This window comes from Octopus bimaculoides, chromosome 20, assembly GCF_001194135.2.
Source record: "Octopus bimaculoides isolate UCB-OBI-ISO-001 chromosome 20, ASM119413v2, whole genome shotgun sequence".
Lineage (NCBI taxonomy): Eukaryota > Metazoa > Mollusca > Cephalopoda > Octopoda > Octopodidae > Octopus > Octopus bimaculoides.
In genome coordinates, this window is record NC_069000.1 from 23,610,507 (window position 1) to 23,626,795 (window position 16,289).

The 16,289-nt window shown below is 35.7% G+C and overlaps 1 protein-coding gene across 1 annotated transcript in view; it reads right to left on the reverse strand.

Annotated features, from left to right (window-relative positions):
• LOC106879453 (unhealthy ribosome biogenesis protein 2 homolog) overlaps positions 1-16,289 on the reverse strand; it is a 60,673-nt gene that overhangs the window by 27,927 nt on the left and 16,457 nt on the right. The window contains exons 9-18 of the mRNA XM_014929012.1: positions 15,209-15,451; positions 12,805-13,080; positions 11,262-11,371; positions 9,990-10,177; positions 9,151-9,345; positions 7,309-7,467; positions 4,553-4,713; positions 3,084-3,218; positions 2,744-2,830; positions 1,096-1,213 (exon numbers count right to left, since the gene is read on the reverse strand). Of these exons, the coding sequence (XP_014784498.1) occupies positions 1,096-1,213; positions 2,744-2,830; positions 3,084-3,218; positions 4,553-4,713; positions 7,309-7,467; positions 9,151-9,345; positions 9,990-10,177; positions 11,262-11,371; positions 12,805-13,080; positions 15,209-15,451 (1,672 nt within the window). The remainder of the gene's footprint in view (positions 1-1,095; positions 1,214-2,743; positions 2,831-3,083; positions 3,219-4,552; positions 4,714-7,308; positions 7,468-9,150; positions 9,346-9,989; positions 10,178-11,261; positions 11,372-12,804; positions 13,081-15,208; positions 15,452-16,289) is intronic.

Genomic DNA, 16,289 nt, shown 5'->3' on the forward strand with positions numbered 1-16,289 from the left:
GAGATATAACAAAAAAACCGTTACTCTGAGTTTCACGTTCCCGTTCATCGGACAGTTCGATGAACGGGAACGTGAAACTCAGAGTAACGGTTTTTTTGTTATATTTCTGCTGCTTTTAAATAAAGTATATATATATATATATATATATATTTGCACAGGACTGTGCCAAAAGGCCTCAATACAAGGATAGATAAAACTTCAATGCAGATCAGTTGTTGAGAAAATCTCTATGTACACAACTCGCATAGTTTAGTAAGAAGTGAAAAAGCCAAAAGTAAAAGTATCATTCAACTCATGAAAGCAGTTCAGGCTATGCTTGAGTTTACATTCTTAGAGAGGAAAATAAAGTAACAAGTATGTCAATGAATTGTCTTTATTTCAGCTTCTATTCAGCAAAGTTGTTAAAGTACAAAGATGTTCAAAATTATATATACCTATTAAAAACTTCTTCAGACAATTAGTCCAATACCTATTTTGGAACAGCAGCTAATAGCTTAAGCACACACACTAAAAAAAACTTGTATACTCAAACAAGCAAAAATGTACTGAACTCTTTATATGGTTTAATAACATTACCAAGTTTCCTAGATGACATTGTGCTTGGGATTGAGATAGGATAACTAAGGTTTAGTTGGGAATGAATAGAAGTTTAGTTAACTGTTAGCCAAATTTTTCTCTTTATACAAAAAGTAAACCAAGTTAAAACGAAGAGCAAGATGTATGATACTGTACGATAAAAAATATGGGAAATCTAAAAATTGGGCAGTTGACTAGGATTTATTGTGTTTTCAATGCTAACTTACAAGAAAGGTATTGTGTAAATGCAAGATAGAGCAAAAGGACATGCCAAAAAACACTGGTGAATGGATACTGGATGATAAACTGATATGAGTTAGTGTGAAAAGGTACATAAAGTTGAGATATAGCAAAGACCTGAGATAGGATAGAATGAGACTAAAAAATTACTCATAGGTGAAGGGACACAAGATTGAGATAGAAGTAAAGATACATTACAAAAAAAAAACAAAAAAAAAAACAGATATCAGGATAATAATGAAAATAGTGAATTGTAAGGAAACATCCCATCTGACTTACTTTAATGATGGTTGAAGATTTCTGTAAAAAATTTTCTTGTGCATCACTTTGAGCAACGGAATTCTCAAATAAACTGCAAAGGCCTCCTCCAACAATCTTTAATGCTTTAGAAGTGTTTCTAGAGTAAGATAAAAAAAATATATATATATACATAATGAAGTATTTTCTGTTCAAAACAATAGATTTAAACATATGGGTATGCAAATATGATGAATGGCCTGCTTGACCTTCATATCTTCTCTCAACAAGAATGCTGTACAATTTTACATGCCTTCCAGTTATGATTGAACAGTGTAGTAATATCTAACAATGGCAACAACAAAAGTGTTATTTTAATAAATCTTCCCAAGGAATTTAAGACTGGCTACCCTTGGGAGCTCCTCTATGTTGACCATGTTCTTACTGCTGAGTCACAACCAGAACAAGAGAGGAGATTTCAGGTGTGGAAGCAAGGTCTGAAATCAAAGGGCCTCAGAATTAATTTAACAAAGTCTGAAGTTCCAGTAAGCAGGAAAAGAGACGAATCACTGATCTCTTCAGGGAGATGAGCCTGCTTGATATGTAGAAAAGGTGTTGGTAGAAACTCCATACAGTGTACCCAGTGCAAGCTATGGACACATAAGAGGCGCAGTGGTATCAAAGGAAGATTAATAGAGAAAGTAGTCTGTGTGTGGAAGATGTGCAGGTCCAATAAGCAATAGGAATGCACAGAAAATAGACTCCCTCGAATGTCCTGGGGATCCTTAGAAGTAATAGATAGTTTCCATTACCTAGGCGAACAAGTTAACAGTGGAAGAGGAAGATCTGAAAGTATAAGTGCTAAAATACAAATAGGCTGGGCAAGAGAACTGCTACTTTTGTTGGTAATGAAGGGCTTCTCCCTCAGAGTGAAAGGCAGATTGTATGATGCCTGTGTATGAAGATGGCAGTGAAACATGGGCTGTGACTACAGAGGACATGTGAAGGTTTGAAAGAAATGAAGTCAGGATGCTCCACTGGATGGATAATGTCAGTGTACATGTATGACAGAGTATAAGTGATTTGAAAGTAAAATTGGGCATAAGAGACAGATGTAGTATGCAAGAGGGAAAATTGCATGCATATGGTCATGTGATGTGTATGGATGAGGACAGCTGCATAAAGAAGCGCCAATTTCTAATTGTGGAGGGAACCTGTGGAAAGGGTAGACCCCCGCCAAGAAGACATGGGACAAAGTGATGATAAAAGGATCTTCAGATATTGAATCTCACCAAGGAGATAACAAGGGTCTGAGACTTCAAGCAATTTGCTGTGATTGAGAAAATATGTCAAGCAACATAAAATCAAGCACCCATGCTGGCACCACATAAAAAGCACCCATGTCAGTGCTACATAAAAAGATCCATACTAGCGCCACATAAAAGACACCATGATTGGTGCCATGTAAAAGAGCATTCATGCCAGTGCCACATAACAAAGCATCCAAGCTAGTAATGCATTTCCAACTACTCATGTAAGTGAGTACTGTTTAACAAAACAACCAACTTTAAAATAATTTTCTTATAAATAAAAAAAAAATAAAAACATAAAAAAAGAAACATTCCATGAAATGGCAATGTAAAGAAGTTTAAAAATGTAATAAAGAATAGAAAAAAAGGAAATGTCTTACTTATCATTGGGGTTATTCCACTGTAACTCTGAGTTTCCTAAAGTACTGAATAAACTAGCAACAGTCTTCATATCTTCAGGTAAAGAACTTGAGTTAAAAAAAAGAAAAATAAGAAAAGTTGCTCAGTTTTTCAAATTGAAACAACAAAAATTGGGACAAAACCAACAAACTATATAAAACTTTAAAATATGTGGCAAAAATATATGAAATTTCAGAGATAAGAAAAAAAGTTTTTAAAAGTAAAAACAAAATTTTATGAGTAAAATAATTAACAAACACTAGGAAAGAGTTTAAAAAAAAATTATGAAAATGACTAAGATGGTAAGAATTGAGAATTTACCCATCTTTTTTCAAAACTGAACCAGCCAGTGTAGAGAAAATGCAAGTGATAATGTGAGTATGGAATGAAGCCATTTCTTGAAAGAAGGGAGATCTGATTAAATTCCATGTAAAACTTGCTTCTGTTAACATTTCCCTAAATAGTTGAAAGAGAAAATAATTTTTTTAAAGTAAATACATCAAAACATTTAAAGGCAGTTTCTTTTTTTTGGTGATTAAAAAAAATACTTGAAGATATTTGGAAGAGCATTGATGTTTTTGGATTAGTAAGTAAAATCTTTAGCTGGCGACCGGAAGGGGAGTCTGTCCTCTCAACTAAAACACTGCTGTGGGTGCTGCTGGATGACAGACTCTCATGGCAATGTTATTCCATGCTTTCTGATCCATGACGCTGGCCTTAGCACACTTGAGGTCAAGGTGCTGTGACTTCAGGTTTTATTCAGTTTGTTTCACCCATGTCTTCTTTGGTGTGCTGCACTGGACTCTCCAGTACAAAGCTACACATTGGTGAGTTTTCAATAAAATTTACCCAAGACTTTGACTGGTACCTTATTTTACTGAGAGGAACAAATGCAAAGTTCAAGTTGATGGAATTTGAACAGAAAATATTAAAAGCCTGAAGAAGATATTGACAATGAATGATTTACCTGGCTGTCACTATCATTTTAACATTAATGTTTTTTCATACAAACATGCACTGAATGTCACCCCAATCAATTTTGCAATGTCTTATCTGTCAGCTCTAAAGCTAACATGTCTGTCCCAACCAATTTTGACATATATATATATTATGAAAAATTTCTTTTGGCCACTTTCTGTCTGGACAGAAATGACCCAGGGTATTGTAGCCATATCATTATCAGACACCAGATTTGGTAAATACAGGCAGAAAAGCTCCAGAGAAATATATACTATTTAGTATCATCACTTTACATTCTGAGTTCAAATTCTGACAAATTAACTTTGCTTATCACAAGTTGATAAAATAAAGTACCTGAGTTTGATAATGTGTGGCTTTGTACCAAAGAAATCAGCCAAAGAATGGCAGAATTGTTAAGGTGACAAACAAAATGCCATGTGATGTGTAGTTACAGACTTTTACATTTCTATGTTCAAATCCTGCCAAAATCATCTGTCTTTCAGTTTCCTTGCATTGATAGAATTGACTATGCCATTCCCCAAAATGTGGTCTTGTGTTTATATAAGAAATCATTATTATTACCATTATCGTCCCTTTAAAGAATGGATCTTTAAATTTGCTTATGCCACACTGCAGATTATAACAACTGAATTCCCTTCCAGTCATTCCTTTAACCTTTTTGATGCCAATCCACCTGAAACCCTTCTAAGTCAGTTCTTATTCAGAGTCAGTATCTTCCAAGATGGGTCAAAGGACTGTAGGTTGCTTGTACATTTCATTAAAATTAAAGCAATGTAATAAATGAAAATAAAATAAATGAAATTTCAAACCTTTCTGAATGTTCAACTGTGTCAGTAATCAGAGTTTGAACAATATATTGAGAGATAACCAAAATGTTTTGTGGAGTGAAAAGTGGAAACAAAATTGGAAGGTTAGTGGTGAGAAACCACCATGTAGCCTGCTTCATTGTCCTTACAGGAATATGAGGGTGCTGAAAAGAAGAAAATTACAAAGATAGTGGTTTAAATACTAAGGAATGAATGAATGATATTTATAATAAAATACAGGAGCCATTTAAAGTTAGAGGTTGAAAAACCAATAGGAATTATTATGAAAGGATAAGGAATTAGTATTCAACTTGTGTCAAATAGTGAATTGGTATGGTTCTTGCAAAATCACATGGAATTTCATAACAGAATAAAGTAATGAATTATTTCTTAATTTGTGAAAATTAAAAGTGATAAACATCAGATGTATGACTGTTGATAAACATTATAACAATGAGTAAATGAGCCCTGTGGACTTTAGGAAAGAGAGAAATAAATTTTGAGATATTCACTTCACCCTTCACTTTGCATCAGAAGGTTTAACTATGAAACTAAGCTAAACTTGTTGCAAGCAGAAATTGGCTTATTTGTTATCTTTGTGCCACAGAATTACTTCAAAAGAGGTCATTGAGGCTATTCAATGAAACTAACATCTGCGTCATCATCAGCACCAACACAAAACCTTTAAGCAGAGAGTGACTTTGGCTTATTCCTCTGGACCACTCCTCCTCTTCAAGTGCCCTTAATTCACAGGCAATTTCTTTGAAGCTCCACCAGTCTTTTGCCAGGTGTTCCTATAGTTATCTTTAGTTTATTCTGATTTCATTAGGTCATTTTTAGCCAAGTCTTTTTCAGTACTCTTTTGTGGCTAGAGATGTGGAAATAGTCTGTATGGCAACTTTGAATAAGCCATTCAATTCACATAGTCATACCAGTACAACTGATTACTGAAGCAAGTTTATCATTGCAGACAGTTAATCCACAATACTCCAAGGATTAGACATTTTGCTTGAAAGACTATCAACATATCCAAACCATTCTACAGTAATGTTTATGATTTGGTACCATACAACAAACAATGCAGGAAATAAAAAGTTGATTCATACATAAAGATTTTGGTGATATAAAGTTTTGTTGAACAACAATTAAGAAGACCAAAAGCAAACAAGTGAGCTGCTACATGATCATTCGATTTGCTAAAAAATAGCAGCAAAATTCCCTCAAAAGAAAGGATATGTTTGATAATGTAATCCTACATATATCTAAAAGAATGGGATGATGACGGCTGCTATGTCTCTAATTGTAAGGTATGATCAATCAGAACTGACCTTGGATTAAAGGACAGCAAAACAACCAAAGGTCAAGAATGCTAATGAACTTCCATTTTTGATATCCTAACATGCAGTAATTTTATTTTCTTCTATATATGATCTATAATATTTAAACACAGTAACTTATTCTAACTAATGAGACACTGCTCTAAGAATCGTCCATAACAAGTAGTTTGTACTTATCAACATCAGCATTAAGACTAAACTACAAAGATATATTTTAGCTATTTTGTAGGACCTCCTTGGCCTTGTATTTCGTGTCAGCAAACATTGCACACAATCATCAGCAAACAGAAGACTGGTGATATAGGACTCTGACAAAATTGTAAATCTCTTTTGGAGATGTACATCTTCATTACTGCATAAATGACAATATTGAATAACAGAGTGAAATGCAGATTGTATAATGTATGTGTATGAATAGCTGAGCTACATGGCAGTGAAACATGGGCTGTGACCACAGAAGACATGCAAAGGCTTAAAAGAAATGAAGTCAGCATGCCCTGCTGGATGGGTAATGTCAGTGTGCATATGGATGAGGAAGGCTGTATAAAGAAGTGCTGATTCTAATTCTGGGTGAACCTGTGAAAGGGATAAACCCAAGAAGATGTGGGGTGAGGCTTTAAGTGTGAAGCCTCACAGAGATGACAAGGAGCCGAGACTTTCCAACATCCCCCCACCCACTGCAGGCCTCTCCACTCTATCATGTGCCTACCTGCACACTCTACATGCTCTCACATATCTACCATACCCTCTGCCAACCACTCCAATTCTTCTCATCATCACTTGCTATCTCTAAACATCACCCACAATCTTATGGAACATCCCCCTCTATCCCTTCTACTACTTATACTCCCCCCCCACACTGTTCCCTGTGAGTAGGCCCTCTCTTTCTCACTCAGACTGTCTCTCTATCTTTCTCTCCAACTCTCTCCCACTTTCCTCTCCTCTGTTGTCCTACTGGGGTAGCCAAATGTCTCCTCTTTAGTAAGATGGCTATTTCTGTCCCTCTAACCTTTTGCCTGGCACACAATTACTTTTCTCAGTTCCACTCCCTCTCTCAGCTGAGAGGTATTTGTCTTGCAACCTACTTTGCAACCCTACTGATACTGGTGCCATGTAAGAGGCACCTGAGCTGGTTCCACGTAAAAAGCACTGATGCTGGTGCCACATAAAAAACACCCAGCACACTCTGTAAAGTGGTTGGCATTAGGATGAGCATGTAGAAACCAGCTGAAGAAACCATGCCAAAAGAAACAATTGGAGCCTGGCACAGCTTTCTGGCCAGCTAGCTCCTGTCAAACTGTGCATCCCATGCCAGCATGGACGTATCATGATGATGGATGATGAGAGGTGAGAGGACACAATCTTGTATAATGCCTATTTTAACTGAAAAATAGCTCTTCAACCACAATAATTACAACATACCACAATTTTATTCTGATTTTCAACAGGGACTTCACTATTTTCCTTTGACATCAACATGTTTACGATTCCACTCAAATCACAAATCTTTGCTTTTTTCTTTTCTGTTTCAGACTCTGGGAATACTTGTACTGCTTTAATACACTGCAATTGCAGTAAATACTGTCGAGAAAAAAAAAAATGTCATTTTTAACAACTGCAACAAAAAGTGTAATTTTCACATAAATTCATTCCTTAATGAAATGTCATTTTCCAATAAATTGAAACATTTACAAAATGTGCACTTCTATTCTGAAAATTTGCATACAATTTATTCAATTTTAATTATAAATTCTGTTCCTTACTCCTTATTTTTGTTAAGTATGTGAATATTACAAACTTGTTCATTTTAAAAAGGTACTTATGTTTTATCTCCATTTCATAAAAATATCCTTGCAATGTGCATCTATAAAATATTCACTGTGCTTTGTAACTATTTATGATGTTATATAAATCATTATCCTCATCATCTGAACATCTGCTTTATTTTATGCTAGCATGGATCAGGTGGAATTCACTGACGTAGATTTTCTACAGCCAGATACCCTTTCTGTTGCTAACCTTCACCTGTTCCCATGTATGGTAATATTTTTTTTTTGGTTGGATATATGTGTGTGTGCAGGAGTAAATCAAGTTTATGTTTATTTTTAATTTCACTATTTCTAGTTTCATTTACAAAATGTAATTCATTTTTCCTTATACTTCACCATGTTATTTTTAATGCAGCCTTATACTTAATTTAATGTGACCATCAAATATTAAGAAAGTTCCTCATCCCTGGTCTTAAACATTACAGTATTTAGTATGAACATAACTGCAGTTATTCAAATGCTTAGGGTAGAGGCTAGACTACCTAAAAAACTGAAGTGATGATGCTCAGCTTCTCTCTGGATCAGCAGTTTGGCTTGCCAGGCTGAGAAAGGTGTTATGAGAACAGCAGTTCACTTTTCTTACCTTACAAAACTTGTCACAGGTAATTGGGAGGAGACAATTATTTGTTATTGTTAAGGTGGCAAGCTTGGCAGAATCACTGGCATGCTGGATGAAATGCTTAGTGGTACTTCGCCCATCGCTACGTTCTGAGTTCAAATTCTGCCAAGATCGACTTTGCCTTTCATCCATTCAGGGTCGATAAATTAAGTACCAGTGAAACACTGGGACGATGTAATCGATTAGTCCCCTCCCCCAAAATTTCAAGCCTTGTGCCTATAGTAGAAAGGATTATTGTTGTTGAGTGTGGTAAGCTGGTAGAGTTGGAAATACCTTGTGGTATTTTATTCAATATTTTATGTTCTGAGTTCAATTCCACCAGAGTCTACTTTACTTTTCATCTCCCCAGAGTCAATAAAATAAAGTACCAGACATGTACTGGACTTGATAGTATCAACTAAATCCCTTGCCACAAAATTACTGGCCTTAGATCAATTGTTGTTATTGCTGAAGGCAGTGAACTGGCATAATTGTTAAAATGTAGAAAAAAACGCCTTGTTTGTCCCAGCTCTTTAAAACCCACATTGGGTTCAATTTTGCTTTTTATTCCCCTGGGATCAAGAAAAAAAGAAAAGAAATAACCAGTCAAGTGCAGGGGTATCAACTGACTTATCCCTTTTCCTCAAATTGTTAATCTTGAGCCCAAATCAGAAACTATTATTATTATTATCAGAGTTGATTGCAGACACAGCATGAAGAACTTATTGTTTACACAACACTACTGACCTATAATTTAAAAACATGAATTAAATAATAAAACTAATGATCCATTAATTTTAATAGGCATCATCTGGTGGTAATGAGGAGGTAACTTACACAAACAACAGATCCATTTCCCCCAGACTTAAAAATCTTCTTCCGGATTGATGCAGATAGAAAGTTGAAGGTGGACAGGTCGAAAAGAAATTCCTCTTGGCCTGGTGGTGTGTAATAAGCTAATATGAATGCTATCTCCCACCATTTATAGATCAGTAGCAGGGTTGCTTCCAAAAGATGTGGATCACAATTAGGCTGAAAAATAGGTATTGCAGGCAAGATTGTAGAGTAAAATAACAGATCAATGAATCAACCAATTGAAATAGATAAATTTATAAAATGTCATGCAATGTATCAAGTTACATGATACTGGGATTCAGATGGAGATGAGTTAAGAAAAACCTATCAACAAACAGCAATCAACCACTTAGTACAATATAAGCCAAGGTTTATTTGATCTGCTAGAAATAGCAGCCAAATTTCCCTCAAACCACACCCTACTGTCTCTGGAAAAGAAGGACATATTAGATAACATAATTCTGGATTATACACTGTGTGAATAAAGATTGGATGGTGTTGGGTGATACTTTTGTTAATAAATCTGCTAAGGGATTAATCCTTTATCATTCAGGTTACTCTGTCAAATGTAATGCTTATTTATTCATATTGTTTTGAATTATTCATATTGTTTTGAATTATTCATGCCTTATCTCATAGTTTTGAGATTTTGATGATGCAATTGCTTATTTTTAGCATGACATTATACAGAAGATGTGAGAGGCTGGATCTAGCCAGTTTGAACATAAAACAGGTAGAATCTGTAAGCCTGATAGAGCCAACTTAAATGCTGAAGTGTTAAACAGCAACAAAAACAAAAAGGTTAACAAAAGCAACTTTACCTTACTAAGGTATAAGTATATTGAAGGGACCACAATTGATACCTTCATTCTGGTCTGCAAATTCTGCATTGCCAATGTATTTTTGGCAGTCACTGACGGCCCAACTATAACAACATCACCCAGAAAGTTCAGCAGCAAACCAATTATACAAGAACACACATGTTTCTGGTTGGAAATGGAGTCATCACCTGGTTGAACAAGGAAGAAATATTAATCAGAAAATAATAAAAATACAGCAAGAGAGGTTAAGATGCTAGATTTTTGTTTCTTCACATAACTTAGGCAATCCTCTTGTTCGATAGTTATTGCTGTTTTCTCAGACATTAAGAGGAGGAGAAGCAAATCTCAGACTGGCCAGAATGCCAAGCTATCCCAAGCATGTTTTTCCTATAATAGAGATCAATTTAGTTGTGCAACGCAGATCAACAAACAACTTACCAATTCTACAATACAGCTGTTGCTCAGTTACAATTTATGTTATGTAAGTTATATCTCTCTGCAGTGTTGGCTGGGTGAACTTAAATGTTGAAAGTTAAAGGCCATGGAAGCAATGCAGGGCCAGAATATAAAATACAGAATTCCCTTAAATTTAGATGTTCTTGCTCTTGTCAAAATGCTTACATTACTAATATTATTAAGTAGAGTGGTAAATCAACCTGCTAGTCAAATCTCTCTCAAATCCCTCTCTGCCATCTTACATTAGATAACGTAGTCCAACAACATAACCCTAAAAAGATGGGAAGGCCATGGCTGGAATGCCTTTCATCAAAGCTGACCTGGGTTAATCAACAAAAATATCATCATCATCATTGTTTAACATCCATCTTCCATGCATACATGGATAGGACAGTTGACAGGAACCAGCCAGGTAGAACTATCCTACCCATGCATAAAATCTTGTTGCAGCCCTTGTGCTGAAGCACTGAGGAAAGCATGTAATATTATTTGCCTCAGCCTGTGTAGCTGCAAAGTCAAGTGATTAGCAGACACAAGAACCAAACACTTTTAGCTGTAATAATACTTATTCCAAAAATTTTAACAAACACACCTAAATTTCTAGAAATATCTACTCACAGTTTAAATGTAAAAGATTGCAATAAAAATGAATGAGGCATACAAAGCAGCCATTGTAAAGTTTGAACTCATGACTTCATTGTCAATGATCCAGCATCTTAACCATACAGCCATTATACAACTCTTACAAATGGTTACATTTTTCAATAAACTTAAATTAGTATTTTCCTAGTAACTTATGTTAGCTTTAAATGTCACCTTCATCATCTTTAAGCATTGGAGATAATTCCTTTTCAATTGCAGTCAGCAGCATCTCCCATATTTGTAAAGCAACAGTTTGGGGTAACACTTGCACAATATTCTGGAATCTATGAAAAGAAAACAAGAACAACAGACTATTGATAGATAACATGATTAAGAATAGTAAGTAAAAAAAAGCAGTAAGCTGACAAAATCATCAACATGTTAGGCAAAATGTTTAGAGGCACTTCATCTATCTTTACATTCTAAGTTCAAATTCTGCTGAGAGCTACTCTGCCTTTCACCCTGTCAGGGTCAGGAAAACAAGTACCAGTTAAACACTGGGATTAATGTTATTGACTTACTCCTACTCCCAAAATTGCTGGCCTTGTGCCAAAATTTGAAATCGGGATTAACTGACACTCCATCAGTTACAAGGGCTCCAGTTGATTCAATCAACAGAAAAGCCAGCTCGTGAAATTTACATGCAAGTGGCTGATCACTCCACAGACACACATACTCTTAATATAGTTCTCAGGGAGATTTAGTGTGACACAGAGTGTGACAAGGCTGGCCCTTTGAAATACAGGTGCAGCTCATTTTTGCCAATTGAGTGGACTGGAGAAATGTGAAATAAAACGTCTTGCTCAAAGACACAATGTGCTGCCAGGAATCAAACTCACCTAACCTAACAATTGTGAGCTGAATACACAAACCACTAAGTCAAGTACCTTCACTTAAATCATGATTAAGAATAATAAGAATAGTTAAATGTAAAATATGGTAGTAACTCTTATAGTTTTTCCAGCAACCACTGACTCAGAAATTGATAACAAATTGAAAATAAGGAATTACTCAAATAGTATTCACTTAGCTTGAAAAATTGCTGTCTTCCAAACGTACAAGCTTGTCGTTTCAGGTGCCAGTGCCACTTAAAAAGCACCCGTACTGGTGCTGCATAAATGCACCTGTGACACATTAAAAGCACCCAGCACACTTTGCTAAGTGGTTGGTAACAGGAAGGGCATCCAGCTGTAGAAACCGTATCACAACAGACAGTTGGAGTTCAGACAACTCCCTATATGATACTAAAATATAACGTTTTGAGGCAACTTTGTTGCATTGATTTGTTTCTATAGTGCAAACTCGTTGCCAACAACACTAAAGAATTGCATTAATTCTACATAGCAACCATTATAAAAGGGTGCAACTGAAACAGTCAAATGAATATGGTATTGGAATATCAAATCAGAGTTTGAAAACTTAAAGCAATTTAAATACATTTTGGTAATGTATTTTCAGTACACAAAATGTTACATTACTTAGCCCCAATAACTATTGGAAATTGGTATTTGAATTATCTGGGAATGTTACTTGAGTTAGCTCATTTGGGTTTGGGAAACTTTTACATCTTATTTGTATTATGCAATGCTGCAAACTGGTGTTAACTGAAAAATGTTTTGGTACTATTTTAGCCCTGTATCCATCACATACAACTACTGAAAGTTGTGGATATGTCAAAGAGAATTATGGAATGATAAATAACACACAGTGCACTTACTTGACAGAAAATCGCTGAGACCACTTGCAGTTATATTCTACCGAGGATGCAATGACAGATGCAATTAACTTCTCAAACAGGAATGGCATCTGTCGTAATTTGCTGTATACTTCTAAAATACTTTCTAGCAGACCATCAACTTGCTCAATTGTGGACTCATCACTTTCTGATAATACAGACCAGCATAAAGATAAGATATGATCCAAATATTCTTTACTGATATCTGGATTAAGTAAAATCAAAGACTTCAAGCACAAAAACCATGAATCTGTTTTCCTGTAATAAAAAAGACAAAGATACAAAAGATATAATGACATATAATCATAAAATATATTTCACATTATTTCAAAGAAACAATGACTATGAAGATGAGATGCTGAACTAATAATCTGAAGATTATGTGTTCAAGCTTTATGACTACAGTCATAATGATGTGCATCCAAACAAAACAGAATTTGCTGGTCAATGTACAAGGCAGTGAACAACCATTAGAGCAGTCCAAGGTTCATATCCTGTTCTTGGCATTGTACTGTTCAAGTCCGGAGACTCAACTTTTAAATGGAGCAATCCACCAAGCAGTAAACATGCACCGCACAATAGGAATAACAGGTTTGAAACAACATTAACAGCACTGTTGATTTAGCAAGTGATTTGTTAGCTTTCAAGACCAAGTTCAATTCATTATATGAGAAAGTTTATCCAGAATAGACTGAAGGGAATTTTGCTCCTTATTTACTTAATGTTAAAAATCTGGAGAACAAACACCGGACAATATAGAACATTGAGACTTTAAATTTTCGCTGATCAAAATAAATTAACTCACGTTACACCACTTTGTCAGTGACAAACAGGTGTCAATTCCCAGTTTTTAGCTGTAGAAAAATCCTCAAGCTGTAAAAACAAATGCTCCAATAAAAACTATTCCCAGTTACCTACATAGTATTAATCCTTTCTACTATAGGCACAAGGCCTGAAATTTGGGGGAGTAGGATGGTCAATTACATTGGCCCCAGTGCTCAACTGAAAATTATTATAGTGACTCTGAAAGAATGAATGGCAAAATCAACCATAGCAGAATTTGAACTCAGAACATAAAGACATGAAATACTGCTAAGCATCTTGTCCGACATGGTAACAATTCTACTAGTTTGCCACCTCATCCAAGTAATATTAATAATAAACGTTGTGATACCTCCTGGAATCATTGAACCAAATTCTGACAATGATTTCATCTGGTCACAGATTCAAGGATACCATGCTCAAAAATAAGGTTTAATTAAAATAATAAAATGTTTTCTGTGAGTGTGTAAATGTGTATGTTTGTGCAAAGAGAAAGAAATAAAGAGAGATCAGTTTTTACTAATTTCTTATCCATTTATATAATAATGGCAAAATGGTAGACAACTGAATACACAACCATGAATTCAAACCTAACTACATTCTGCCAGGCTAATAACTAGTTCCATACTCACTTCATCCATAATTAACAGAAGTGAAACATGAGCCGTGACTGCGGAGGACATGCGTAGGCTCAAAAGAAATAAAGCTAGCATGATACGCTGGATGTGTAATGTCAGTGTGCACACACAACAGAGTGTAAGCACCCTGAGAGAAATGTTGAACATTAGAAGCATCGGAAGTGGCATGCAAGAGAGACGTTTGCGCTGGTATGGTCATATACTATGGATGGATGAGGAGAGCTGTGTGAAGAAGTGCCACTCCCAAACAGTTGAAGGAATCCTGGGTAGAGGTAGACCCAGGAAGACATGGGATGAGGTGGTGAAGCATGACCTTTGAATGATGGGCCTCACAGAGGCAATGACGAAAGACCAAGACCTCTGGAGATATGCTGTGACTGCAAAGACCTGGCAAATAAAGTAAGTTCATGGCTGTATCCTACACCAGTTTCGCATAACCAGCCCCAGCCCATTCAAAAGTACCTTGGATTGTAGGGTGACCTGCTGTGCTTGAGGAGACCTATTGAGTCAAGTACATCAACATCAAAATGAAAATCAAATGGAAATTGTAGTTGTGATACCCATGCCGGTGGTATGTAAAAAGCACCAACCAACAGTGGCCGTTGCCAGCCTCCTCTGGCCCATGTGCCAGTGGCACGTAAAAAGCACCTACTACACTCACGGAGTGGTTGGCGTTAGGAAGGGCATCCAGCTGTAGGAAAACTGCCAGATCAGACTGGAGCCTGGTGCAGCCTCTTAGCTTCCCAAACCCTGGTCGAACTGTCCAACCCATGCTAGCATGGAAAACAGACGTTAAACGATGATGGTGATGAAGATGATCATCATAACCACCCACACAAATTAGAAGAATTAAATATAAAAGATGAAAGACAATAAGCGAAAAAAAAACAACAAAAAAGTGTTTGAACAAAAAAAAAAAAACTGACCTTTCAGCTGTGAAAAGAATTTGAGGGAGTTGTTTGGAGTACATGAACCAAAATTTCTTTTCATTATCATCATCTGCATTCAAATTGTAAATATTCATGTTGCTGATGCTATCCAATAACTGCCCCATAATTTCTATAGCCTTGTTTTCTTCAACAGCACCATGGAACTTGCCTTGTTCCAAATCAAACCCAAGTAACTTACTGATGTTGTCCAACATTATCTCAATCAACACAGAGCTTTCCCTATATATAGAGACAAAATAAAACAATTTGCTTTACAAACCAACAATTTCATGTATTACACCATGACTGCAATAGTTTTTCCAAAAACAGGCTTATAAAGAGAGATTATTGCAGAGAGTTGCATAGTAGTGAATTATAGAGAATTTGACAAATGCATTATTTAGAAATAGTGTACAAGTGGTAGTCAATATCATCCATAACTGTTTGTCCTTGAACCCCTTCTCTGTAATTTACAGATGCCCTTACTGTTACCAAATCCCACCTATTTCCAAGCATGGTAATATTTCTCCATGCCCAATCATGTTCTTGTAAAACATTAACAATAAAGGGCACTACTTGTATGATAGTGACAATCATTTTACAACCCTCACACAATGTTAAAACAAAAAGACACAAACATACATACACATATATGGGGGTTGGACAAAATAATGGAAACACCTTAAAATTTCAAACAAATTTATTTTAATATGGGGTAGGACCGCCTTTGGCAATAATTACAGCTTGAATTCTACAAGGTATGGACTCATACAAAGTTTGAATTGTTTCCAAGGGAATTTTTGTCTATTCTTCACCTAAAACAGTCTCCAGTTCAGTTCTTGTGGTGATGATGATGGAGGATATCAACTCCTTACTTGTTTTTCTAAAATGCACCATAAATGTTCAATAATATTGAGATCTAGGGATTATGGTGGCCAGATAAGATAAGAATATTCCTCATGCCATTCAGTAACAACTTTAGTTGTGTGAATTGGTGCATTATCATCCTGAAAGATTACGTTTTCCTTCGGAAATAGTTCCACAACCATAGGATGAATTTGATCAGATAAAATGCTTA